General features: G+C 40.9%; 3 protein-coding genes across 4 annotated transcripts; all 3 read left to right on the top strand.

Moving 5' to 3' along the window:
* Positions 1–2,737: 2,737 nt before the first annotated feature.
* Positions 2,738–4,283, top strand: LOC104417301 (probable pectinesterase 55). Its single transcript, XM_018860414.2, has 5 exons — positions 2,738–2,949; positions 3,027–3,186; positions 3,459–3,674; positions 3,776–4,017; positions 4,121–4,283. Exons 1-5 carry the CDS (start codon positions 2,738–2,740, stop codon positions 4,281–4,283), a joined length of 993 nt encoding a protein of 330 aa, XP_018715959.2.
* Positions 4,284–8,329: 4,046 nt separating this feature from the next.
* Positions 8,330–12,477, top strand: LOC104414674 (acyl-CoA-binding domain-containing protein 5). 2 transcript variants are annotated; one of them, XM_018862159.2, is made up of 9 exons: positions 8,330–8,785; positions 9,802–10,329; positions 10,421–10,486; positions 10,654–10,820; positions 10,927–11,080; positions 11,173–11,263; positions 11,338–11,744; positions 11,868–11,972; positions 12,059–12,477. In XM_018862159.2, the coding sequence occupies exons 1-9, from the start codon at positions 8,654–8,656 to the stop codon at positions 12,302–12,304; spliced, it is 1,896 nt and encodes a 631-aa protein (XP_018717704.2). In that variant the 5' UTR covers positions 8,330–8,653; the 3' UTR covers positions 12,305–12,477. The 2 variants fall into 2 exon arrangements, with proteins under 2 accessions (XP_018717704.2, XP_018717705.2); XM_018862160.2 differs by lacking the exon at positions 8,330–8,785 and adding an exon at positions 8,844–9,603.
* Positions 12,478–18,586: 6,109 nt separating this feature from the next.
* LOC104414673 (protein SEMI-ROLLED LEAF 2) lies at positions 18,587–26,639 on the top strand. Its single transcript, XM_010025831.3, has 20 exons — positions 18,587–19,402; positions 20,148–20,285; positions 20,390–20,464; positions 20,571–20,686; positions 20,955–21,069; positions 21,700–21,828; positions 21,976–22,023; positions 22,220–22,410; positions 22,535–22,734; positions 22,903–23,186; positions 23,269–23,418; positions 23,750–24,157; positions 24,253–24,402; positions 24,628–24,706; positions 24,788–24,912; positions 25,034–25,225; positions 25,312–25,452; positions 25,650–25,772; positions 25,918–26,121; positions 26,267–26,639. Exons 2-20 carry the CDS (start codon positions 20,151–20,153, stop codon positions 26,381–26,383), a joined length of 2,982 nt encoding a protein of 993 aa, XP_010024133.2. The 5' UTR covers positions 18,587–19,402; positions 20,148–20,150; the 3' UTR covers positions 26,384–26,639.

Raw genomic sequence — 26,639 nt, 5'->3', positions numbered from 1 at the left:
GACAGGACCCGTCTACCTCGGAAGGGTGTGTAGGCAGTACTCAGCAGTTGTGTTTTACAAGGCATGTCTCTCAAATGTTGTAGTGCCAGAAGGATGGGACTCCTAAGGATAGGTCAAGAGTAAGGAAGTTCATCAATAAACATGGATGTGATTTTATTAAGAGCAATGATGACTATATCAATTGATCAAATGTCAATTGATTGCTCTCTTCAAAATTGATGAACAGGGGACAATAACCTATGTAGAAACAAATGCACCAGGCCAGGGGCTGACATGTCCGGGTGAATCAAGTGAGGAGTTAGATAAATTGAACAATGTCAATGCATTCTTAAATCAAGATGGTTGGCTAGAGAAGCAACCCTTTTAGTCTCTGCAAAAACCATGTATCTCTCATTTTATTTCTGTGTGACCTGATCAGCTTATTCAGGCGTTTCCAAGTAACAAAATCGATCCACATGAAAGAGTTGCATATACACCGTATTGGGAATTCATAGACTTTGCCATATTATATGATACCAAAAGTTGTTCCTCCTTTGTGTGAAGGTAATCCTGCTGAGGTTGCATAATTCCATGGATTAGACGTCTACTTGCCCAATATCTGTGAGTATAGACATTTTCCTTTCTTTTTCAGGAAAAGAGAAGAAGCAGCTAACCATTGAATTTGATTGGTGTATGATTATCTTAATGGTAAGTCATAAATGGGGCCTGACTAGGTTTTTTTTTTTTTTTTTTGTAAGAGGTAATAAATATATAGAGGAAAAGCCAAATGTACAAAAGGTCACGGCATCGAAAACATACACTTTTGATGAGAGGACATAATGAGTGGACGGATGCTGAGATATAAAAGCAACACAAGGCAACCAGGAAAAGGAAACCAAGCTAACAAGAAACAAGCATGGCATGAACAACCGGCGACTAGATACATACTCCTCAAAGGAGGAGGGAGACCACCGCTACAAAAACAACCACCGTAGCTTAGAAGAAACCTCTAGCAATGGCACAGCAGTGTTAGGGGTCCCCAGAGAAAATAATCGGGTCAAGGCCCCAGCTCCATTGCAACCTTCTATTCCTGAAATTATCATCAACGTTCCTAAAAGTGATAGCTTTATCTCTGACCACTTTGAACAAGTGATTCTTCATAGCCGAAACAGTAAGAGGTTGGTCCCTAAAAATGATGTTATTCCTATTCCCCCAAATAATGTGACATAACGCACTAAAAGAGAAGCGAGCAATGCACTTGTAGACATCCTTACCCATCAAAAAAGTGGTGGCCCAATGGAGATTCTCCCTCCAAGAGGGTCTGACTAGGTTTGTTTCTAATTTTTTGAGTTACGAAAAATGCCGGATACTAAACTCAACTGTAGTGCAACTTTTCGCCTGCACACAAATGGTCAATGGAGAGAACGACCTGAACCTCGGAGGAGTTGTTGAGATCCTACGTTATTGGCTTTGGCGGCTCTTGGGATGAACTCTTACATTTGGCGGCACTTTCTTATAGCTGGTTCCAACGTTAAGGCGACTCCTTTTCAAGCTTTGTAGCACCAATATACAAAACTCCTATTTCTTGGGATGATGTTAGTGAAAATAAACTGACTGGTCCAAAGTTCACTGAGTAAACAGAAGAAAAAGTAGGCTGGTCCCAAAAGATCTCAACGCAACATTATCATTAGAAAAGTTACGCTCTCCTTAAGAGTGCAAATTGAATTTTAGTGTAGCAAATTACATGTTGTTAGAAATTTATCTGATTTGGCACACCTGATAAGTTAAGTTCAAAATACACGGGACCATGCTTGATCTTAGAGAAGATAGAAAAAATTGGTGACGTCATTTACAAACTTGCTCTACCATCAAATTTGTTCAAAGCACATAATGTGTTTCATGTATCTTTATTGCGAAAAGATGTGCCAAATGCAGAACATATATTGAATCATCCACTTTTGCAGTTAAAGAACTTAACATATGAGATGGAACTTGCTTGTATCATCGACAGAAAGGATCAAGTGCTGTGCCCCCCAATTATCCCTCACGTGAAAATCTAACGACAAAAGCACAGTGTAGGAGAGGCCACTCGCGAGCGCGAAAAAGAGGTAAGGCACGATGTCCTTACTTGTTTGATCACCGAGATAATTTTGAATTTTCAAGACGTTCCTATATAGAATGTAACAGCAACGAGCTGTCATGTCATTTCAGTCCCACCAATCGCACGGTGTTTGGGAAAGTTTTCAATGGCAAGCGTAAATTCGAGATTCTTCTTCTCATGAAGGGAAAATATCCATACTCCATAGTCCCGAACGAGAAACAATCCATTCCAGTCTTGAACCTATCTACGGTCCACTTTCCTTTTGATGATTGCCGTTTTGAGCAGTAGCTTTTATTTTTTGGCTAGATAATAATCAAATAATCAAATTATGCTGTCTGAAACAAGAAGTCTGATAACTCGTCTACTAATTAGGGAAGATCGTTCTCCTGCCACTGCCGAAAATAACAATCCTCTCTGTTGATACAACGGGCTCCTATTTTAACGAATTTGTCTTCTCTTACTGAGTATGGAATTCATTCTCAACCACATATGAACTGATAAAAGAAAAGGCAGGAGTGTATTATGATTCACAGGATAGGATAAGTTTTGAGGTTAATAAATGTTTCCTTTCCCAATTTTTCAATATAAAGCTACACAGGCACAGCTTTGATTTGCCTCGAGTTTCTTTGGCCTTTGAAATAATTTCTCTAACTCAAGATGCAGTACTCACTGTTAAGCGCTCTCTTATTGGCTTTGCTGAGCCTGTCGAGGGCTAGCTTCAATGCAGGCTGTAGCAACCACAAGCCGAGGACCATTGTTGTCGATCAGTCGGGCCATGGACAATTCACCAAGGTGCAACAAGCCATTGACTCCGTCCCGACGATGAACAGCGTATGGACTCGTATCCTAGTCAAGTCCGGCATTTATAAGTAGGTTGAAAAGACGTGACAATTCATGTGACCGAACTAGCTCTTGAACAAAATGTAATGCTATGTGTTTTCTACAGAGAAAAGGTTATTGTTCCTTCAGACAAGCCATGCATCGTCCTCGAAGGGAGCTCGGCAAGTAAAACCATCATCGAGTGGGGAGACGCCATTGAAGTTGTTAAAAGCGCAACCTTCACGGTTTATGCGGAAAATTTCAAAGCCAAAGATATAATGTTCAAGGTAAGAATTGCTTTTGGTGAAAATAGCTAATCTCATATATTTCCCTAATATTTCTTGAGAAATTGTCAAGAGTACGCATTCCATGGCTAATGTGGCCAGCCTTGGCGCCATTTTGGAAAAACGACCTCGTTCCGTATGGACTTCAGTACATCTGTTGACCTTGGGCACTTCACACTATGGTTGAGCACAACTTCGATTGATTCTGCTTAAGAATTGCTCCGTTCTTTTAGAATTCGTGAAAATACTCAAGACATTGCGGGAATTCTTGGCAGAATACCTACAATGAAAACACACGACCCGGAGATAAATATCCGATCAAGCAGGCCCCAGCATTCCAAGTAACGTCGGACAAAGTCTCGTTCTATCGATGCAGATTCATCAGCGTACAAGACACGCTGTCTGACCTCCAAGGGCGTCACTATTTCAGGTCCTGTTACATCCAGGGCGCTATCGATTTCATATGGGGCTATGGCCAATCCGTCTATCAGGTCAAACACGAGCATAACATATGCGAAACCCGTCATTTCTCTGCAAAACTATGGTCGCATTCACATTATTTTCAGACCCATGAAAGCAAGATTACACGCAGGGCTGCTTGATAAACGCAACCACAGGCATCCTAGGCAGAGCGGGCTACATCACGGCTCAGGGCCGCGACAGAGCGACGGACTCCGGTGGGTACGTCTTCAATCGGTGTATAGTGGTGGGGACGGGGCCCGTCTACCTCGGGAGGGCGTACGGGCCGTACTCGAGGGTCGTGTTCTACAAGACAAGCCTCTCGAATGTCGTGATGCCGCAGGGGTGGAGCTCCTGGCATTACCCCGGTCAAGAGTAAGGAAGTTCTTATCGATAAGCACCGACGCGACGGCTTATGATGGGTCGATTCAAAACACCAATCGATTGCCTTTGTTTTTCCTTCGAATTTGATGAGCAGGTCGAAGATAACCTACGTGGAGACGGGATGCACGGGACCTGGGGCAGATATGTCCGGGCGAGTCAAGTGGGAGAAGACGCTGTCGAACGAGGAGCTGCAATCGCTAGCCGATGCCAACTCATTCGTGAATCAAGACGGCTGGCTGCAGAAGCAACCCTTTTAGGCTCCGGACAGAACAGGCACCGCCGAAGAGCAATGGCATCAGGATCCGTCGAATTTCTAGTATTCTAGGTTCGGCCCGCAGTTGAATGTCGTCTGGGCTTGACGAACTGTCTAATAAAACTAGATTTATTGGATTTTCTTGTTTATGTTTTCTTCTTCTTTTCTTTTTTTAGGCAACTGTTCGTATTTTTAATTTGTGAAAAAGTGATGGCTAAACATGCAATTATACTTTGGACTTGGGCGGAACCTTAAAAGGCTCAAGGAAGAAAAAGCAGGGGGAAGAACCCCCAAGATATGGGACTCCCCAATGTTACCTTCCATATTCCTACTCAACCAAAAGGAAAGGTCTAGCTCAGAATTAAGGGTAGAGGCACGGGCCATTGCACATTAGAAAGGATAGGCATCCAAGTCGAGCACTAGGTTTTCGGATAAAACTAATTTTATAGGATTTTCCTGTTTATGTTTTCTTTTTCTTCTTCTTTTTTTTTAAGGCAACCATTTGTCTTAGTAATTTGTGAAGAATTGGTGGCTAAAAATGCAATTTTACTATGGACCCATGCAAATCCTTAAAAAGCTCAAAGGAGAAGAAGCTAGGGAAAGAACCCCGAGGGGTGGGACTCCTTAATATCACAACTTGCATTCCTACTCTGCCAAGAAGAAAAAGTATGGCTAGGAATTAGGGGTAGAGATATGGGCCATTGCACATTAAAAAGGATTGACATCAAGGCTAGGCGTTAGGTTTCTGGATAAAACTAACTTTATAGGATTTACTTGTTTATGTTTTCTTTTTCTTCGTTTTTTTTTTTTTGAGTAATCATTCATATTTTTAGAGAAAAGTGTCAAAAAAGTCATAAACCTTTTGTATTTGTGCCAATTTAGTCATAAATTTTTTTTTTGTCAATTAAGTCTTAAACATTTTTATATTGTACCAATTCAATTCTTTTCGGCCAATTTTGATCAGATTTTGCGGACTGGAAATTGGTCCACTGACGTGACCCGATCGATGTTAACATGGATAATTTTTAATAATATTTTAATATTTTTGAATTTTTTTTCTTTTTCTTTTTCTTTTTCTTTTTTCCTTCTTCTTCGTCTTCCTCCTGCTGATTGCCAGACCTCGATGACCGGCCAAAGGTGATGGCCAATGGCCACAAGGGCGGCCTCACCTACTCGCGCAAGGCCACCCTCGCTAGATCTAGCAAGGTCGAGCCTCGCCAACCATGGGTGAGGCTTGACCCTCGTCAAATCCGGCGAGGGCAAGCCTTGCTTACTCGACGCAAGGCCGCCCTCGCAGCCACCGGTGAGGAGAAGGAGAAGAAGGAAAAAGAAAAAGAAACAAATTTTTAAAAATTAAAATATTATTAAAAGTCGTGTATGTTAGCGTCGATCAAGCCACATCGGCCCAGTTGACATCTAATTAGCAAAATCCGACAAAAATTAGGCCGAAAATGACTAAAATTGACATAACGTGAAAATGTTTATGATTAAATTGGTACAAATACAAAAAGTTTAAAACTTTTTAACACTTTTCCCCATATTTTTAATTTGTGAAAATTGATGGCTAAACATGCAATTTTGCTTTTGAACTAAGCAAATCCTTAAAAGGCTTAAGAGAGAAAAGGCTGGGGGAAGAACTCCCGAGGGAACTCCTTAATGTCACCTCTCATATTTTTAGTCAGGAAGAAAAGTTTGGCTAAGAATCGAGGGCAGAGGTGCGGGCCATTGCACATTAAAAATGATGGGCATCCAAGCTATGCTTCAAGTCTGTAGATAACACTAATTTTATAGGATTTACTTGTTTATGTTTTCTTTTTTCTTTTTCTTTTTTTTATTAATCGGGCAACCGTTTGTTTTGGTAATTCGTGAAGAATTGATGGCTAGAAATGCAATTTTACTTTAATCAGTAGGGAGAGGTGAAGTGGAAGTACTCACTGCGGCATCGAATTCCACACGTGCCGAACGACGGCCCGTACCTGCCACGCTTTCACTCTCCTTCTCTGAGACCGAGAAGAGACCTTTCGATGCTCGGATGTCTTCAATTAGTTTATAAAGAAGGGGTTGAATGATATTTTATACAATATATATATATATATGTTATTCGACAAAGATATTTTGTAAATCGCTCATTTTTTATGTAAGATAATCATTTAAAAACATATCTCCTCCACCAATAATTTTGAGATTGTTTACTGATTGAGAAGACGTATCAATAATTCAATAGCCATTCGGTCTTTCGACAAATATTATTAAATGATATAAAAAACTTAATTCAACTTGTCAACTTTTGTGTTTTTGCGTGCAGTTTTACATTACAATAGTCATTGTATCTAGAAAGACAGGAATTTTATGGCATTACAAGAATGATTAGCGATGTAGTAGGAAACAAACTCTTTCTTTCTTATTGAATTTAAAACATGACAAAAGATTGTATTATGTTAGAATTATTTAAATAATAAGTCACAGATTCATTAAATAGTTTATTTAAAAAAATTTAAAGGTAAAAAAATTTTATGCCCTTTTTGTCTTCTCAATTACTTTTCAAGTCTCGTTTACCTTTCCAATTGCCTTCATTTAACGGCCGAAGACTTACAATTTGCAATCTAAAAAGAAAAACCATAATTTAGAAATGGTAAAAATCAAAAGGCTAAAATAAAAGGCCATCACATCATACGGGCACCACTTGTTTTTTATCATGGTCCGTTGTCGTAAATTCAGAAGAAATATATACATAAAATAAAGAAAAAGAAGAGAGAAAAAATATTATTAAATTTAGGGCAATAGATAATTAATATTTTTTTTAACTTTAATCAACGGAGCACGTCAAGGGAGGAGTGCTTGAAAAGATGGATGTCTTTCCCATCATTCAACGTGCTCTCCATTTTTGCGTTTTGTTTTTCCAAAGAGTTTCAAGTTACAATGACTATTTCTCCCTTTCTCCTTTTCTTCTTTTCGGGCGTCTCGGGAATCTAGGAATAACAGTACAGTCTACCGCCATTACCTGAACTTGAATCTCCTCGAACTCGCCCGTGTTTGTCGCGTGCACTCCACTCCTCTCTCCCTCTCTCACATCACAGCGATTGAGGTGGTCGGCCCAGTGAACTCGTGAACCGATCAGGATACGATGATAGGCTCGCCAATCTCGAATCTTTGAATTGCTTGTTGTGCGAACTAGTTATAAAGATTGAATATTTTACAACAAGGTGGAGAATCATTATGAGAATGATCATATGGTCTATAGACATGACTGTTTTCGTCGCGTTTTCATTAATAAAATAACAAAAGAAAGAAAAGTCTGTGTCATTAGGAATAGAGTGCCCATCAGTAATATCACGAGGGGAAGCCGAGTGATATCACCATGACTACAGTGTTGTTTGAAAAACTTGGCGACAGACACAAACGCCAACGCTCATCTCCAGTTCCCAAAAGCTAAAAAAGAATTTCCCGTTGCACAAGAAACTCCCTCACACTTCCCCAAACACCCTTTGAGAAAGGGACATTTCTAGATCCACATCAAAACCCACCTTGAAAACGGGGATATGTGAATATATAATAATATATATAGAGAGAGAGAGAGAAAGTGAGAGCACAGCTCTCTCTCTCTCTCTCTCTCTCTCACTCACTCACATCAATCCCAACATCACCTTAGCAAAGAACCCACACCAAAATTCATTTCACTGCAAACATAATGTTGAGTACTGAGTGTTTGTTTATTGAAGAAAACACCTCCTTTTGTGGATCAATCTTATATGGTCAAAAGAGCCACTACACCAGAAGCATAACATCTGCTAGTCTTTACCCATCATTTCCCACAACCCAATGCCCCCACCCCTCCCATCATTATCGGTTGGACAAGAATTTGAAGGCACGGAAGCAAATAAAACTAGTAAATCTTGTGGGACTATAGAAAGTGGGGGGAGCAAAGAAAATCAGGAGTGACTACCGCAGTCCTCTGTCAAATAATGTCTTCTTTATTAAAAATTACGCGGTAGAACGGCTTGAGCCTATCCAGCTAGCTACATTTGCCTGTAACTTTTGCTTTAATGTGCTAGTCCTTTGTTTCGTGAAGATGGGTAGTAGGGAAAATATGTTCTTTTCACCACAGAATTTCTGTTGATGTTGGTTGACACAGTGATTTGGACTTGAAAGCGCCCATCTTTTCATGTCTATTGACATTGATAGTTGATATGTCACTTGGCTGGTTCATGTCCTCCTTTTGACACTCTTGCTTTTTTCTCTCTCTACTCTCTCTCTCCCCCCCTCTGCTTCTACTTCCATGTGAACGCTCTGTGCTTGAGTTGAGTGGAAGCTAAAAAGGTAAGCTCTGCTCAGCTCAGGGACAGAGTGAGAGAGAGAGAGAGAGAGAGAGAGAGAATGTGGTGTGGCGGAGGTGAGAGTGCAAAGAAGAAGGCAATGTGGCTCTATCCAAAGGTCGCGGGATTCAATCCTCCTGAGAGATGGGGACACACTGCTTGTTATTCTCAAGGGCATCTTTACATTTTTGGGGTATGTATCTACGAGAGTCTCTTGAATTTCAGGTGGTCTTAATTTTTGTACTTTCTGAATATCAAACATACAAGATCAGCTATGTCATGAATCTTTTCTTTCTGAGTGGTCTGAACATGCAGCGTTGCCTCTGAGAACTATATTTAGCTGTAACATGTAATCCTTTTTTTTTTTTTTTTTTTTTTTTTTTTAAATCTTTTGTAAATGAGCAAGAAATTTGCTTTTTGGTTTTCTGGGCTCTGTGTTATCTTTGACAAACGACAAGGTTACTTTCTCTGCTGTTTTTAGTTCTTTGCCACTTTGAATTTCTGTTTCACGATGAAAGATTTCTGGCTTTTCCTTCTGTTCTGCACCGTTTTCTCTCCATTTAGAAGGGAAATTACAAGGCAGGATGACAATTATCATCCTTCCTTTCTTAATTTAGTAATATTGTTCAGTCTGGATTTTTTTTTTTTGTTCCAGAAATCTCTGCGTTTGCATGTACATGGCTTTCTCTGCTATCTTCTTCTCCCTCATATTCTCTTAACCCGCATAATTAAACTGGGCTTATATATGCCTTCCTGCAAAATAGGCTATGGGCACTTAAAAGGGAGGCCCAGATAATCCATCTTCCAGATCACATCTTTTTCCTGGTGTGACCATCATGACTTTGATCTGAGTTGCTTTCTGCAGGAGTGTCTATCTCGAACTGAAGCTTCTTTTATTCTCATAAACTGAGTTTCTGTGTAACTGTTTACATGATTTAAAGTGCAATAGATTTAGGATAGAAGAAAAGAAAGAATCAAGGATTAGCGAAAACACGGTGAATATACGCAAAGGTCGGAACGATTATTTGTAGAACTTTCTTTTGCTTCCCGTTAATCCCTATTTCGTTATCAGCACTTTAAAAGTCGGTGAACAGTTTAAAATTGGAATGCATCGGAAGTAGTAGTTCGACAATTTCAACTTTCAGGTGCTTTTTGGGAAAAAAATTCAATATGAGAAGATGGGTAAAATTTGTTGCAATTCATTTTCAGGGATGCTGCGGTGGTTTGCATTTTGGCGACGTGCTTGTTCTTAATCTTGACAGTATGGTTTGGAGAACTCTTGCGACCACCGGCCAAGGACCTGGCCCGAGGGACAGTCACAGTGCTGTTCTTGTGGGGCACAGGATGGTTGTGTTTGGGGGTACCAACGGCTCTAGAAAGGTTAATGACCTTCATGTACTGGATCTCAGGTCCAAAGAGTGGACTCAGCCGAGCTTCAGAGGGAAACCACCGTGCCCTCGCGAAAGTCACTCTGCCACACTTATCGGGAACGATAAGATGGTCATTTTTGGGGGTAGTGGCCAAGGCGAAGCGAACTACTTGAACGACCTGCATATTCTGGACCTAGAGACGATGAGGTGGATGTCTCCTGAGGTAAAAGGCGAGATTCCTGTCCCCAGGGACAGTCACAGCGCTGTTGCCATGGAAAACAAATTAGTGGTGTATGGTGGAGATTGTGGCAATCGGTATCTTGGCGATGTTGATGTACTTGATACGGACACAATGACCTGGTCAAAGGTATGAAAGGGGAAAAGAAAACCCCGTGCTTGTCATGGAGTTTTGGGTCGATAAGAACGTGTTGCTTAGGCTCGTTTCATTTGCTTTACAGTTGACTGTTCAAGGATTTTCACCCGGGGTCAGAGCTGGTCACGGTGCTGTGAGCATTGGAACCAAGGTAACTTGTTCAACCATCTCAAGCTAGCAAGCATAACTATTAGTGATCCTAGGTGAATGCATTAAGTGCTCTTAGTACTCCAACTCTCATTGTTGAGTCTGATGCATCAGCATCGACACAACCAATTGCGAATTATAACTGAAAGCTCCTTGTGAAATGAGATGCAGATCTATGTCCTTGGAGGGGTCGGAGACAAGCATTATTATAATGACATCTGGGTGTTTGACATGGTCAATCATCTGTGGACGCGGCTTGGTGCACATGGCCAACAACCTCGGGGCAGATTCTCACATACTGCTGTTGCTCTAGGAACTGACATTGCCATCTACGGCGGGTAAGAACCTCCCTCAATGTTCTTCACATCCTTCTGTTTATCTTCGCCTTTTCTTCTCTGTTCTGTGTAAAAGCAGATATTCTTATTCAGTGATCCTAATTTGCAGATGTGGAGAGGATGAGCGTCCGCTCAATGAGCTATTGATCTTGCAGCTTGAAGAAGAACATCCTAAATCCCATCAGAACAACCCTTTGTGTAGCATCTTGTCGGAGCAATGGAACAAAAAGAACAGAAGACGGCCAAGAGGAACCGGTAGCATGGTGAGTTAATGAGAAAGTGCTGACTATTAATACATCAGATTGTCTTTGCTTTCTCTGCCATTCATACTCTTATTGCATTTCTTGTGATGCAGCACGATACCTTTTACGATGGCAAAGACATTTTCAGCAGAGGAATTTTGGCAGCTGGAGCAGAATTCAAGGAATCTGTTTGTTTCAGTCCAGGTTGGTGCTCTATCGTAAACCTCATCAACTTTTGTTAATTTATGAATATTTTTTGAAAGGATTTTATTTATTAGATGCTTTTCGCCTAAAGCGGGAAAGAACTGCCAATTTGAGGGTCTTGGAGGTAGAATCAGAGCAAGAAGAGCATTCCCTCTCTCTGTCTCAGCATTCTTCCCCATCGCAGTCTGATCAAGAGCAAACTCAAGTTTTGAAAGCCACCGATTCAGTCAGAGGATCTCAAGAATATCATTTTCTTAAGAACTTCAATCAGATTCATAGCGATGGCCAACCTGATGGCAATGTTCTTAGCTGCCCGAAGACACTCAGAATCGACAGTCAAGGAAGTCCACCAGATCTCATTCTAGGTGGGCCACAAGTCGTCACTAGACACGAACCATCAATTCACGTTGCTCACAATTATCGACAAGGATTGCATTACCGACCAGAACAGACAAGTGGTTTGGCGCCTGTTCAAAATATGGTAATTAGTCGCTTCTACTTGTCTCTCGCAATAATTTAGAACTGGAACCTATCGCCCTTTCTTTAGATACAGTCGTCTTACAAGTTTTGCTCTAATGCCGTCATTTTCAATTCTTTTGGGCAGATTGGAGCTGATGTTCGCGGAAAAGTTGATGGAGCGTTTGATTCGGGCTTCTTAGTTACCGCGAGTGTTAATGGAAAGACATTCAGAGGAGTCTTATTTGCACCGGTAAGCGTCGTAAATCTAACATCACATTGTATATTTGTTGACTCAGCATCATAGTTTTAACTAGTCTATGTATCTTTATGACTCAGGCACCGAGCATCATGTCCAGAGGTGCGGCTCTCGCTCAAAACCCTCCACGCCCTACTCAAATTCCCCTTGCCCACCCTCTGCAAAACTCGGGCCGCGCCGAACCCACAAGACATGCTCAGCAAGCGCAAGGGACAAGGCCGCTTCAGGTTGTTAGAACCTCTCCTCTTTTGAACAAGGAACCGAAGCAGGGGAGCGATCTTCAAGGCGTGGTTCTGACGTTGGGAGGACCGGCTAGCGGTCATTAGTTAAGCTTTTAGCAATAAAAACCAACACTCCATAATACGTATGTAGAGGGGAAAATGGAGCACGCTCCACGTCTGCTGCTCATTAACTACTGTATGCCAAAGTGTAATCTGCAAGTCTTTCCCTCTGTTTGTGCCTATGTAGTTCTTGAATGCAGTCTCTTTTTTTGTCAAAATTCCAAACAAGATCAAGGAAGAGAGAGAGAGAGAGAATCTGGCGATGCATTAAAACTTTCACTTACGTTTGTCAAACTGTAAATGGCCACCCAAGAACTGGACAGGGGATGTGAAGGGTGATCGACTGATATCATTGCTAGGCCTCCTGCAGTCAACCATGACCATTTCAAGAAACCCATGTAAATAACAAGACGACTATAATCCTTCCATTATCATCACAATGAGCGGAGGCTACTCAGATTGATTAATCTTTAGAAACCATGAGAAGGGATGTCATCATACGCGAATGCTCGCATCATCTCATGTTCTTTTCCCTTTTCTTTTCCCTGTTCTCCCGTGAAAACAAAAGCCAAAACGGAACGAAAAATGGAGAAACAGAGCGCGCGAGAGAAAGGGGGGTTCGGTTTGGAGATGATTAGATGGGTGGGGGCAGAGTACGGGTGGTGGGGGATGGGTGGTGGGGGAGGGGATCAGAGAAATAGCTCCCGTGCATTTCGCGGGATGCTGTCCTGTCTCCGAGTAATAGCCCCATCTCTCTCTCTCTCTCTCTCCCCCTGTGCAGGCGTCACAGTCTCACTTGTCTTTGAGATTGAAGTGAGATGAAATGGGGAGAGGGGTCTTTCCATTGTCACCCGTCACACTTGTCAAAACGGGTCGCTGTCTCTCTCTCTCTCTCTCTCTCTCACTTTCACTCTCACTCTCTGTCCGTCTGTCTCTGTCCGTCTGTCCGTGTCGTCCACGTACTCCTTTCCGACTCGACCAGTCGGTCAGTCACCTCGCCTCGCTCGATCAGATGCCCCTGTTCCCAAATTCATTACAAACCGAGAGATTATTATCAACAGGAGAATTCAGATTTTTCCCCTGCTCCCAACTTCACACAACCCCATCAGAATTCACAAGGGATTAGCGTTGGAGTTCTTGACTTTCGGTTAGCAGCTCAATTTGAGGCACGTTCGGTGAGATGATGTCGGCAATAGACGGGAGGGGTTCGATCGAACAAGTCGAACGATGGCGGACATGACTCGATATGAGTTGGGATACTAAAATTGAGTTTGACCTCTTTGCTAATTTATCAGGGACGATCATTTTCAAGTCGCGATCGGGGAGGGAGGAAGCCGACAGAAGAGATGGGAGGAGGGAACACGAGAGAAAGGATCTCTTATCCATGTACGAGCTCCCAAATGTTTCATTATTGTACCTGTGATGAGAACGGGAAAAAAAAGAGCCTCGGAGCATCGTCCTTGCTTTCGCTTTCGCACCATAAATGTTTAATCTGGTCTGATGCTTGAATAGCGATGCATCAATATCAATACTGAACTCGTTCGTGCTGTTTTGGCATGCAATTGGCTCTCTCTCTCTCTCTCTGTTCAGACAACCATTATAGGACATTGGGTAGGGTCGGGGCAAATGAATGAGTTGGCAAGACTGGGACAAAAGCCTAGAAGGTAGGGGGATCGTTGGGCCCAATGGCTTGCTTTAGTGGGCCTGGCAAGCTCGATCCATGGGTCGAACTCGCGTGCATGGCCCAACCTAGCATCCCATGTCTCAACAATGCCACGGACCTCGACTTTGTCATTTGCTTCAATCATCAAATATGAGAATGATGGATTTCCGATCCGATTTGATCCCACCCAGGAATCAAGAATCGGTTCCCAATTTCTAAAGCTGGAAATTGGACCGCCTAGTCTTGGGACCCAATTCTTGTTCTCTCTCGACTTGAACTATTGCAGTGTGAAAACATTCGCAATAGCTTCCCTGTACAGCTAGTTTCACGGTTTAGGCTTCTTCCATTACCCAAGCAAAAGCGCCTTGTGAATTCCTATTAAGCCAAAGCTGCTCGCAAGATGCGCATGTATATGGAGAGGGTGATCTCTTACCTCTGCAGAACCATCATCATTCACGGTGTGGAGTATGTGGGAAAAGATCGATAGCCATGGCTTTTACTGGATGGAAAAGGCTCTGAGTTAGGCATAGACATTACCAGGTAAAGTTTAGCCTATGCCGCGCAAGGCCAGCATTGCTCATGTTTCTCCAAGCCCGGTGATCATCTTTACCCTTCTCATTGTTCTCGTGATTTTGGTGTGCAGAGCCCAATAGCATTTGTCATAAAGTTTTTGAGATGGCAGGAAATATAATAGGTCCGGTCCCATTCCCACTCTGAAATCAAGAACTAGACCAATACAACATCCCTAGGAGTGTCAAAGAATTAGCTATTACAATCAATCCAAACGACTCCCGATTTGGGCAGTCCTCTATGCTCACCCCTAATCGAAGAAGCAGCCATTTCAATCATTTTTTTTCTAGCGAGAACCTTAATTTGGGATTGAGGTACCCGTCATAAATTCATGAGGATGATGGGCTCGCTCGCCTTGTCGCAGGTCCACCTCTAGCTGGAGAGTTTCTCGAAAGACCCCTTTGGATCTCGATACATCATATCAATGATTATAGTGGGCAGCTCTATATGACCCAAGTCTTTATGGAATGGTCATTTTCGAAGTTGGGGGGTGGTTCAAAGGGCTCAAGAACCATCTCCGAGCTTCCGACATTAATGGCCACGTCATTAAAATTCCTGGTCGACGATTAGACTTTCTCCCCTAATTTGTGAGGTCCCTACCGAAGTCAGGTGCCAAGCTCGTGGGTCGTAGGATTTCGAAAACTTTACTCACCGGTTTATATTAATTAAAGTTGCAATCGAAAAAGGGATTAGGCATTAAATATACAAGAAAGGTTTCCCCTATCCATCGCTGTTCATGTCAATTTCTTTATTGCGTCTCGATTGTCTCCCACTAGCAGGCCGGGATTATAAAAAGGTAACGATCGTGACTATTTTCGGGAGAACATCTTGAGTGCTTGAGGTGCAAGCGAACCGCGGTTCTCGTGGACCGTCGGATGAGGCGATTTCTCAGGAAGAGCTCGCCTAGGAAATCGGAAATCGCCTCGTCTGACGGTACAATTTGAAATTGGGCCAACATGCATTGGGTGCAGGTGCAGGTGGTATTGATGAGCTCCTGTATGCCGGCGGGTAATTAATTATGCACACATGCGGACGCATTTGACTATTGATAATTCTTCTGAATCTGCCATCGGGGCACAATATGGATAAATTAGGAATGAAAATTCCTTTGCATGATCCGTTAATATGATACGATGTGTAATTAAATAGGTTTAGAGACGAATCAACGTGTTTGAGCTGAGGGGTCAATATATCAACGTGACATAATTAGATAAATTTTAATGTGTTTAGTACTCGTATTTAGGAATTTTTTTTTATCTTCCAAAGTCTATAGAAACAACATTGTGTCAAAGAGGACGAGTGGTAAAATACAAAGGTAATTTCAGATATAAGAAATTCAACGCAATGAAATGCATTCTTAATGATTCACTTTAGATTGAAGCAAAGTGAAATTACTCATATTGTCTCAAAAGTGTTTATATGAATCATGTGCATAAACATGGTTTTATGTGTTGTATCGTATATGCTGGTTAACATATGTTCATATTTTGTTGTATTGAAACTCAATACTGCGGCATTTCGATGGTTGTTTAGTTAACTCAATATGGCGACACATTTGATAGTCAATTAGTTGGCCAAATACATTGACATGCCATGTTAGTTATGTCTAGTGGCATTATTCACTTTGTTAAATGTGTTGTGTTCATTTCAAGACAATTCAATGTGTTTATTAAACGTGCCATGTTCAAGTTAATTATACTCATATGATATCCATATTTCGATACGGCTTGCTAGCCTTGGATAAAATAATTATCAATTGTGTCTATCACCATTTGATTACAAGGCTAATTGTCCAAAAGCTCATAAAATCTATTGTATAGCTGCTAGTGATGTTATAAAGTTTTTATTTTGACTAATTTAATTTAAACCTTTTGATATTGGCCAATTTTAATTGGAAATTACTGTGGATGCTAATCGCTTGCATGGCATGACATGCGCCGATTAAATGATTTTTGCAAAATTTTTAAAAAATTTCTATTTGATCCTTGTTTATGAATTTTTCTCAACAATGACCATGGGGGAAATAGGAATAAAAAATAAATAATGAGAAAATTCTATAAAAAAAAATGCAAAAATCATTTATGTTGGTGCTTTTCGGACAAAATTGGTTGAAATGATGCATTGAAATATCATCAAAAAAGTTTAGTACTAAAACAGCCAAATTAAAAAAATTAAAGATTGAATGGATCGATATATAATGAATTTATGACTTCTTAAATAATTTTCTTTTTAATTACGCAAGCGATGTGCCTTTTCTACAAATTCCATGGTCGTAATGATTAATGAATCATGGCTCATGGACCCCGGTCCAGACAAGTGGACATAAAATGATTATAAAATCCACTCACTTGGAAGGTTTGATTGTTACTGGAGCATGGTTAAGATGAGATAAATTGAGTCATGCCTCAATTTCCAAACTTTGATTTGTCGGGAAAAATTAAGGCACGACATTTTACTCAACTCTGATGAGGTACTTGATATGTCAAATCCAACTCAACTTGTGATTATTAAGGTTGAATTTTTAAAATGGACATCAAGTTCATGCAGCGGTCAAGACAAATAGCATGACATTTCTTGTATTTCTGCTTACATATACGAAAATGAGTTAGCTACTTGATCAAGCTGGCAAGTCGAATGAATTAAGTATCATAGAGTTCGAGTCAGTCGAGTGTTTTGGAATTTGACTTGATTTGATACTCAAAGGATAAACTAGAGTTTGAGTGACTGCTCTTATCTCCACACATCTTTCTTTTTCAACCTTCATAGAGGGTAGGATTTGAGCTAGATCTGTCCCTCCCCTCCCTGTTTTTTCTTTGGTTAATTTGGTGCTCCGTATTCTTTTTCTTGCTTTCCTCCTGTTTTGAGAACCCTTTCTCCTCTAATTAAGTTTAGATCTAAAAGTTTCTCTCCCATTTTGGGAATGTTTTTATATTGATGTAGTCTAGATTTAGGGTTTTTTGCACGTATGATTTCGGGGTTTCACTTCTCTTGAGTTTTGTTGGTGCACAAGTTTAGTTTCGAAGGAGATCGGATGAACTTCATGAAGGCTTTGCTCTCACAAATATTAGATCCATACACACTCAACCTTGTTACTTTGAATGGTGACGATGCTGGGACATTGAACCTATGAGCGTACTATTGAAAAGTAAAGCCGTAGCAACAGATAAAAATCTCGACGCGTGCCCATTATTAAAAACGGATTTTGTGATTGGCCATCAATTTTGGTTTGAATAAGTCATAGATCTACTTTTTAAGCATGCGATCTTAATTATGTTTTGATGATTCATCTTTTTATTTAGAGCTTATTTTATTTTGGGTATGTCTAAGATTTATCTTGATTTGCATTTGGACTCTGTATCTTTATTGTATATCCCTATACATAAATGAAAATTTTCTTTGATAAAAAAAAAAAAAAAAAAAAAAGGTTTGAAGTTATGTCACGCATCGAGGAAAGTTGCTTCTTGCACATTGGGCCCTTTGCAATGTTGGCCTTGATCGAAACAACTCAAAAATAGTGGTGTTGGCATGACATGAAACTATCTAGCCATTCCCAACCCAGAATTGCAAGCAATGGAATCGTACCCAAATGAATGCAAGACTTTCCGTTTTAAGGATGGCCTCGATACCCTGGAAACAACGAAGCTTCTGCGTTTGAAGTAATCTGATTCCGACGTGAGCTGAGAGACCTTCGGTGGGGACATTTCCAAAAGGGCGATTATGACGTTGGGTTAGGCATTGGAATCATCGGCTGAAGTTGGCAAGACAATGAATTAAATTCGGTGGGTACCAAACCAAGAAGGCAGGTTTTCCTTCCGGAGGATGGTGTATTGATGAACAGGCCGGTGCAATCAATGAAACGACGAATTCATCGGATCGGATTATGACAAATCTCACCTGCAAATTGCTAGTTAGAAACTTAAAAGGCACACTTTGGAAAAGAACTTGAAAAGTTCCCCCCTTTTATTTAAATTACATTACTTGGATCCTACTCAATTTGAGCTGCTCATCTACGGCCCATCATTTCTGAAACAAGAAAACCGATTGACAAGAGAGACGAAACAAGCCTCCTTTCTTTTCATCATTCAAACGTGAAGAAGGCTTTTTCTGTGTGAACAGTCCTTTCCCTCATACCGCAGCAAAGCATCTCGCGGTCGCGCTTTCTTCAATCCTTTCGAAAAGTCCCCTGCTTTTGGGCATTAATTGAGCTCTTGCTTGTCAGACGACCCTTTCTTTTTTTCAAATTAAAGAACATTTTGGCAGGGTTGAATTCGCCGCTGCAGGACAGCGCCAAAGAACAAATGGCGCGCTGCTTTGGTTCAAAGGCCTGCTGTCAATTTGAAAGCGGCGAAGGGAGAGAAAGAACATGGGTTGCGGTGGGGCTCCTTATCATCATCATTTGAGGCGTCATTCCTCGGTCGGAACGTGACCTTGATTATGCAAATCTTGTCGTGATTTTTCAGATTCCATCGAAATTTAGGCTACCAAAAGGGCCTATGTTCTTTTTTCTTTATTAATTCGTGTTTTTGACCCAGAAAGGCAGGGGCTTTAGTCTTCCAAAGTTCTGACGGGACATTAGCAAAGGCAAAGGCAAAGGCGAAGCTCTCCCTCTCTACCTCTCTCTCTCTCTCTCTCTGCTGAAAAACTGACAGACATCACGTGCCTCCCTAGGCACTCGCTACTAGACTCTCCTCCCATGTTAATGTCTCCCTTTTAATTTTGTCTCAAACTCACTCGCCTTCTCTCTCTCTCTGTCTCTCTGCCTCTGTTCTCGTCACCTACGCCCTCTTCCTTCCTTTCTTTCTTTCTTCCACTTTCTCGTTACACCCACTACCCGAAATCGGCCCTTCTTGCTTCTCAGGACCCTGCGGGAGGTCCAGCTCCTTCCCGGATCTGCCTCTGCAGGGGTAAAGGTGCGTCCTTTTTTCTCGATGGTGTCTCCGTTTCTGTTATTCTCGCCGTGCGTTATGTGCCCATTTGTTCGTTTGATCGTCGCCTTTTGCTCTCCATCTCTCTTTCTCTCTCTTTCTTGCGTGTTTCTGTTGAGCTTTGGGCTTCTGGGTGTTCGAGACATTGCTCGTGTGACTCTCTCTTTTGCTGCTTTGTCCGTGAACATTTTTTTTTTTTTTTTTGACGTGGTTGGTTGGTGTTATGTTCTTTTGCTGCTCGTGTCGTCGTCGAAATGTGCTTACTTGAAGCGTTCCCGAGTTGTTTTTGAACCATGTGATAGTTTGCTGCGATCGTGCCTACTGTATTTTGGGCTCTACACGGTGTGTTTCGACTTTCGTGGTGCGGAATCTGCAGATCTTTGATATGAGTAGGTACTTCGGTCTTTTACCCCAATGTTTCTGAAAAAAGAGGTCTTTGTTGCTCCTCCGTTGTCTACGAATGAATGCTGCTATTTATAGTAAGATTTGCCGTCTTTATTGGTGATCCTTCCACTGTCGTTTCCTTCAAGCTCCGGTTTTTAGAGATTCAATTTACGATATATACTTTTGCTTGTATGTTTGTTCTTTGCTCCAACTGTAGCGTACGTTGGCTTCTGGGTGTTTCTTTCTATCTATTTCTGGTTAGGATGTTGTCTTTTTGCGAGTACTCCTTGATCCCCGACCTTTGTTTGGTCACTGGACGCAAATAAAATGTCTGGAACTTTTTCAGGAGATGGGTTTCATTTCCAGGAAGATCTTCCCAGCATGTGGAAGCATGTGTGTGTGCTGCCCTGCTATGAGGTCAAGATCACGTCAACCGGTCAAGAGATACAAGAAGCTTCTTGCTGACATTTTCCCTAAATCCCCTGTGAGTGTCCTAACCCCTACGAAGTTTCATGGCATTGTGCCCCGACCTTTATATATGGGCAGATTAATTGTTTCAATCGGTAACTTTACTAATTTGTATCCCAGGATGGTTCACCCAATGATAGGAAAATTGGCAAATTATGTGAATATGCTGCAAAAAATCCTTTTCGAATTCCAAAGGTGGTGCTCTTGTTGAACTTCTTATGCGTTGTTGGTCACTTCTGCTCTTATATGGGATATGGCTTTCTAAATTCTGGATCTCCCTGGCAATGTTTATCAACTGTAGATTGTCAAGTATCTCGAAGAAAGGTGCTACAAAGAGCTTCGAAGCGAGCACATTAAGTTCATAAATATTGCCGTTGAGGCCTATAACAAATTACTGTCCATGTGCAAGGAGCAGATGTAAGTGACTGTCCATTCTCTCCCTCATCAATTCATAAATCATCAATTCAGATCGTTTTGTGGCTTTCATTGCACAGATGGAATTCTAGTGTGCTAAATGCAATTTGCTCTTTTTTTTTTTTAATTTATTATGAGAAAGATTGTGTTGAACCTGTAGTAGAAGGGACATTACAATCGTTCTGATAGCTTCTCATGTTTCAACCATAAAGTGCTGAAGGTGCTCATTTTAATAAGCGGTGCATGAACTTTAATCATTTGCATTTGGCAGGGTATATTTTGCTGTTAGTTTGTTGACTGTCGTTAGTGAGCTTTTGGATAATGGCAAGCAAGATTCTCTGCAGATACTTGGTTGCCAAACGTTGACAAAATTCATCTACAGCCAGGTAAACTATGGTCTAGTCCTGATCCTTTAGTAACCAAAGTTCTTCCCATCTTGCTTGATGAAAGGGATAATATTAAGTATGAGGTGTTTAATTTGTTGGGCGCTTTTAAAGTATGACAGTAGGGAAGGCATTTACACGTTTGTGTTCAGCAAGATTCTCTTTTTGTGGTTTCTATGCTAAAATAATTTGCTAATTTTACACATTGAATTTGGAGCTCATTCTATCTTCTATTGTAAGCATTCTAAGCTTGCGTACTTGTTGACCCACGCTTCTCTTGACTAGGAAGAACCAAAGCCCTGAGGGTATTGTGTCACTAGAGTTTTTAGATTTGTTTCTAATATATTAACTTCAATTAGATGCTGTGAAAAGATAGAATGATATATTGTCGATGATGCTCGCTAGTATTGTGGTAGCTGATTGCTTTCTGAAATTTTGTGGGATGGTTGGTGGATGATAATGATGCTTGTTTTTCTCGTACAAACTCCTCATAAGATGTGAAGTATGCTATTTCCTTCTTGTTTTCTTATTTTGATTTACCACTTTGTTCGATGGAAATTATCCTGGCTGTAAGGGAGAATTTTATTCTTTTCTTATTGTCTCGTTTCCTCCATGTTGTGTTCTTCAATGCAGTCGGAGTCAACTTATGCTCATAACATTGAGAAGTTTGTACATAAAGTATGTATACTGGCACAAAAGAGTGGGGAAGGCCACCAATGGTGTGCTCTGAGGGCTTCAAGCTTGCAATGTCTTTCTGCCATGGTGATTTTCTTTTCCTATATTTAATTGCTTTTGTATTTCTTGCATTTCTATACCATCTCTCTTTTCACAGGTATTCTGAATCTGAACTTGTTTGTTTGGCTTTTTATCTGTTGGAGTGGACTTTGCTGATTACTTTTCTTCTGACAGGTTTGGTTCATGGTCGAATTTTCAAGCATGTTTGATGGATTTGACGAGGTGTGTCATCACTTTTTGTATTCTAGAACATAAGAATCTATAATTTTTTAGACACAGATGCTCCTCAGTTGTGTGAGTGATTTATCGCAGAAATATCTTTAATTTGATGTCATGTTTCCATTTTACCATTGCATTGGTTTACTATTTGAGATGGTATTAATGGCTGTTGACTGTATGCATTGTGTTCTAATTGCAGATTGTCCAAGTCACTTTAGAAAACTATGAGCCTGATATGTGTAACGAAGAAGAGGATGAAAGAGGTGGATCACTTCACAATTGGGTTGATGAAGTTGTAAGATCTGAAGGCAGAACTGCAGCGGAGAGTAGTCCTAACTGCATCATCTTGAGGCCGCGGCCCGTGATTAAAGATCCTTCACTTCTAACAAAGTAAGTCTGTGTTCAATAACCTGTTATGTTTTCCGAGCATGGAAGTTGTAATCGTGTTAATGATATAAACTTAATGAACTAATTATTACCTGTAAATTTTTTTTTTTGGCTTTCTGTGAGACAGAGAGGAGCTTGAGACACCGAAGGTATGGGCTCAAATCTGTATCCAGAGAATGGCTGATCTGGCCAAAGAGAGTATGATGACTATGCGAAGGGTGATGGACCCAATGCTTGCATACTTTGATTCTGGCCATCACTGGGTTCCTCGAGATGGGTTGTCCTCAATTGTTTTGTCTGATATGAGTTACAAATTGGAGAGTTCAGGTAGCTATCATCTTTTGGATTTTATCTGTGGTCTCATCTGTGCTTTACATATTTGTAAGCACAGATATGACAAGTGGTCTGAGTACTGGCAGCATTCCTGTCTGTGTATGTTTTGATTCTATTGCCATTGCATTCTTGGTTCAATTTTCTTCTCTCTGAACTCTCCAGGGAATCAGCAGTTAATCTTGGCGTCAGTTATTCGTCACCTGGACCACAAAAATATTTTTCATGATCTCCAGCTCAAATCCTGTGTTATCCAAGTTGCTACTGCTTTGGCTAGGCAGATCAGAATCAGTTCTGCGCTGACTGAAATTGGATCTGTAAGTGATCTGTGCAGGCATTTGAGGAAAAGCCTTCAAGCGACAGTCGAAGCAGTGGGAGAAGAAGATTTGAATTTGAATTATTCACTTCAGAATGCCATTGAAGATTGCTTAGTAGAGATTGCCAAGGGGGTAAAAATAATCTGCCTTCACCACTGTGGTTGCTGCTTTCTTTTTTTGGTTCTCTCTGTGTTAACCAACATATATATGTTAGGTTTGTGATGCACAACCACTATTTGACCTGATGGCTATAACCCTTGAGAAGATGCCCACTGCTGGGGCTGTTGCGAGGGCAACCATGGGATCGTCAATGATACTGGCTCATATGATAGCATTAGTATCAGTCTCTTCACCCCATCGACAGGTGAGAGAATGTGAAACTGTTAGACAAATTCTAAGTTCCTTTGGAATCTCCAGATAGACTTATCGCATTTTGAATTCTGGACATTCTGTCTGTATGATAAAATGTTCTCAGAGGGAATTATTTGCTTTCTTCCTTTTTTTCTTCTCTTTCAGAATTTGGCAGGAAGGAAATTGATATATCATTTTAAGATACATTCACATGGATATCCACAGAAATTTTGACATTTTGATTATGTTCCTTATATGAATGCTATCTTTTTTCTTTTCGGGGCCTTTCCATGTTTGTTGTTGACATTTACAATGGCTAAGGATTTCTATCCACTGGCATCTAGGTGTTCCCCGAGGCACTTCTTGTTCAACTTCTGCATGTAATGTTACATCCAGATGTTGAAGTGCGAGTGAGAGGACACCAAATATTATCTATCCTTCTGGTTCCAAATTCTAGCTGCCCCAGACACGAAGTGTCTTCTGTACGAGCTAACTGTCCTTATGATTCAAGAAGATGGGAGTCTAGTACTGCATCTGCGCTTGCTTCAATTACTGCTCGTCTTGAAAAGCTTAGGAGAGAAAAGAATGGTGCTACACCAGAGAAGCAGGGGCATGCTCTTCAAGATGATTTCAAGGGGATGGAGATTAGTATTGAAGAGGGAAAGCAGGGGTTTGCTCGCAAGAATTCCCCCAACTTTTGCAAGATTTCTATCATGGAAAAAGCAGCTGGAACTGCAGGCTTATCTGATGTGGTAAATAAGTTCTTGAGTGGATAATCTGGTCAATAACACGCAGTCTGTATACTTGAAAATATTCAATTATCGATGTAAGTTTCTATGCATTACAGGAGCCCTATATACTAAAGTTTAGTGAAGATCAGATTGGCCAGTTGCTATCAGCACTTTGGATACAAGCTAACCTTCCAGATAATTTACCTTCAAACTTTGAAGCTATAGCTCACTCCTTCTTCCTGACCCTTCTTTCTTCACGTTTGACGGTGAGACTTCTAGCTAAATTGTAGTCTTTGATGGTACATAAGCACTAATATCTCTGAGAAGGCTCGGTGTTGCTTGCTCTTTCTACATTAACTTGTTTGATAACTGGTGAATGAGAAAAGTTGATGTCATCATCTTCATGGCCTGAAATAAGTACCTATCCCACACAAGTCAACTCAAACCTTCTCTGCTGTTTTCTTACTGCTCCTTGGTTCAAACTTTTGCAGAACCCTAGTAAGAACCTTGTGATTCGCTTCTTCCATCTTCCCCTGTCACTACGGATTATATCCCTGGATGCTAATAATGGTACGTCTGTGTGAGTTTCTGTGGACTGCCTTTGTAAATTTTGTGGAAGGGTCCTTGAATGCTATTGAATATCTCTTGTAGGAATGTTGTTCCCAGCATGCCGCAGATCTATTTTTACCCTAGCGACTAGTATGTTGATGTTTGCTGCCAAGATATATCAGATCCATGATCTTATTGATTTGCTCAAATCGGTTGATCCATCGAACGTGAGTTCTATATCTCAACAGTTATGTTCACATGCAGGAGTACATTCCTTTTCCTTTAAGTTGCTAATTGCGTCTTGTGGTGAAATAATGTTTGCTTATATTTATCTTCTCTGAAATTCAGATGGATCCATATTTGGGCATTAGCGAGGACTTGCAGTTATTTGTTAGGCCTCAGGCTGATGTTAGAGAGTATGGATCTGCTTTGGATAATCAAAATGCCTCATCTTTGCTCCTCCACTTGAGAAGCCAAATGTGTGAATCTGACAAGGTCCTCCTGAATATCTTGATCCAAAGTCTCTCTAATATTACTGAGGTATGCTTCGCTATTTGATGTTTGGGAGCTCGTATGCTCTCTCTCTCTCTCTCTCTCTCACATTGTTATGAATTTTGTCCAATAAGGTCGATGGAGAAGATTTGGCTAAGCAGCTATCAGAGGAATATAAACCAGAAGATACATTTGTTTTTGGTCCTCAATTAATACTTGATTTGGACAGTAATCAAATTGTTGTCCACTCCAAAAAGTCACTATCATTTGATGAGGTATGCACTTCATCACACAGTTATGTTCTTGCTGTTGAACTTCGATTGTATTCTGAGTTTATTGTTGTAGATTGGCTTTATGCGTGCAATTTAATTAATGCAGTGCATGCATTGAGAATGTGATGGCGTAACTGAAAATGTGAATTTGATATGAGACTATTCGCTTACTGAAGCTGTCCCAACCTTTTATGTTGCAGGAATTTTCAACTAATTCGTCTGTTGAGGATGACGCAATGAGTGAAGCATCTGTTGCTATGAGCAGGATGCCGCCAACTCCATCTTTTTCTGATGTCATCGGTATTGGGAAGCTTCTAGAAACGGTGATCTATTGCCCCCCAGTCACTTCCGAACATATATATTGGCATATATATGCATATTGCCTCCCTTTTCAATCTTGATAATGACTCTGAAATTATCGAATTTAGATTGTGATACTTGCGGATGATTTGCTGAATGTATTCTTAGGCACTTGAGGTGGCTGGTCAAGTGGCTGGAACGACTGTGTCGACATCGCCCCTCCCATATAATACCATGGCTAGTCAATGTGAAGCGCTTGGCACAGGTCCGAGGAAGAAGCTTTCCAATTGGTTGGCCCAAGAAAACAGCTGTGCCAGATCAGCGGCAGATCACTTTTTCCCAGCAACAGATGGCCGTACAGCAATTAAGAAGGTGGGCATTACATTCTATTATCTGTTCATTTTGCGATGGTTATCATCTTCTCATTAATGTGTACTTACAACTCAAAGCTGCTGATCGTAGCTTTATATTCGTCTTTGTTGCACATCATGTAACCTTTTTTTCATGTATGCACAAGATTACCGGCACTGACGCCCCCCTTCGAGGAGACATAATGCTGCCGGATCGATGCTTGACGATGAAACTGCCTCCGGCGAGCCCTTTTGACAACTTCCTCAGAGCAGCTGGATGCTGAGTTGGAATTAAACTAATTTGTTCGTGTGATGTTTTCCTGTAAACTGAAGCCATTTACCAGGAATAGTGGCCTAACCTCTGTTACAACATTCGACCCAAAAAACAAAAAAAGCTCTGTTTCAATAGATCTTAAGTCTTGTAGGTGTACTCCCTGATCTGTATGTACTATGTACCTATACTTAGTCCTAGGTTGCAATGTAATTAATCGGTATGATTATATTGCTTTCATTAATTAGTTCATGTGTGAACCTTATGTG

The sequence above is a fragment of the Eucalyptus grandis genome, chromosome 8 (assembly GCF_016545825.1).
Source record: "Eucalyptus grandis isolate ANBG69807.140 chromosome 8, ASM1654582v1, whole genome shotgun sequence".
NCBI lineage: Eukaryota > Viridiplantae > Streptophyta > Magnoliopsida > Myrtales > Myrtaceae > Eucalyptus > Eucalyptus grandis.
The sequence above is the reverse complement of the archived record's forward strand: the minus strand, read 5'-3'. Positions and strand labels throughout refer to the sequence as shown.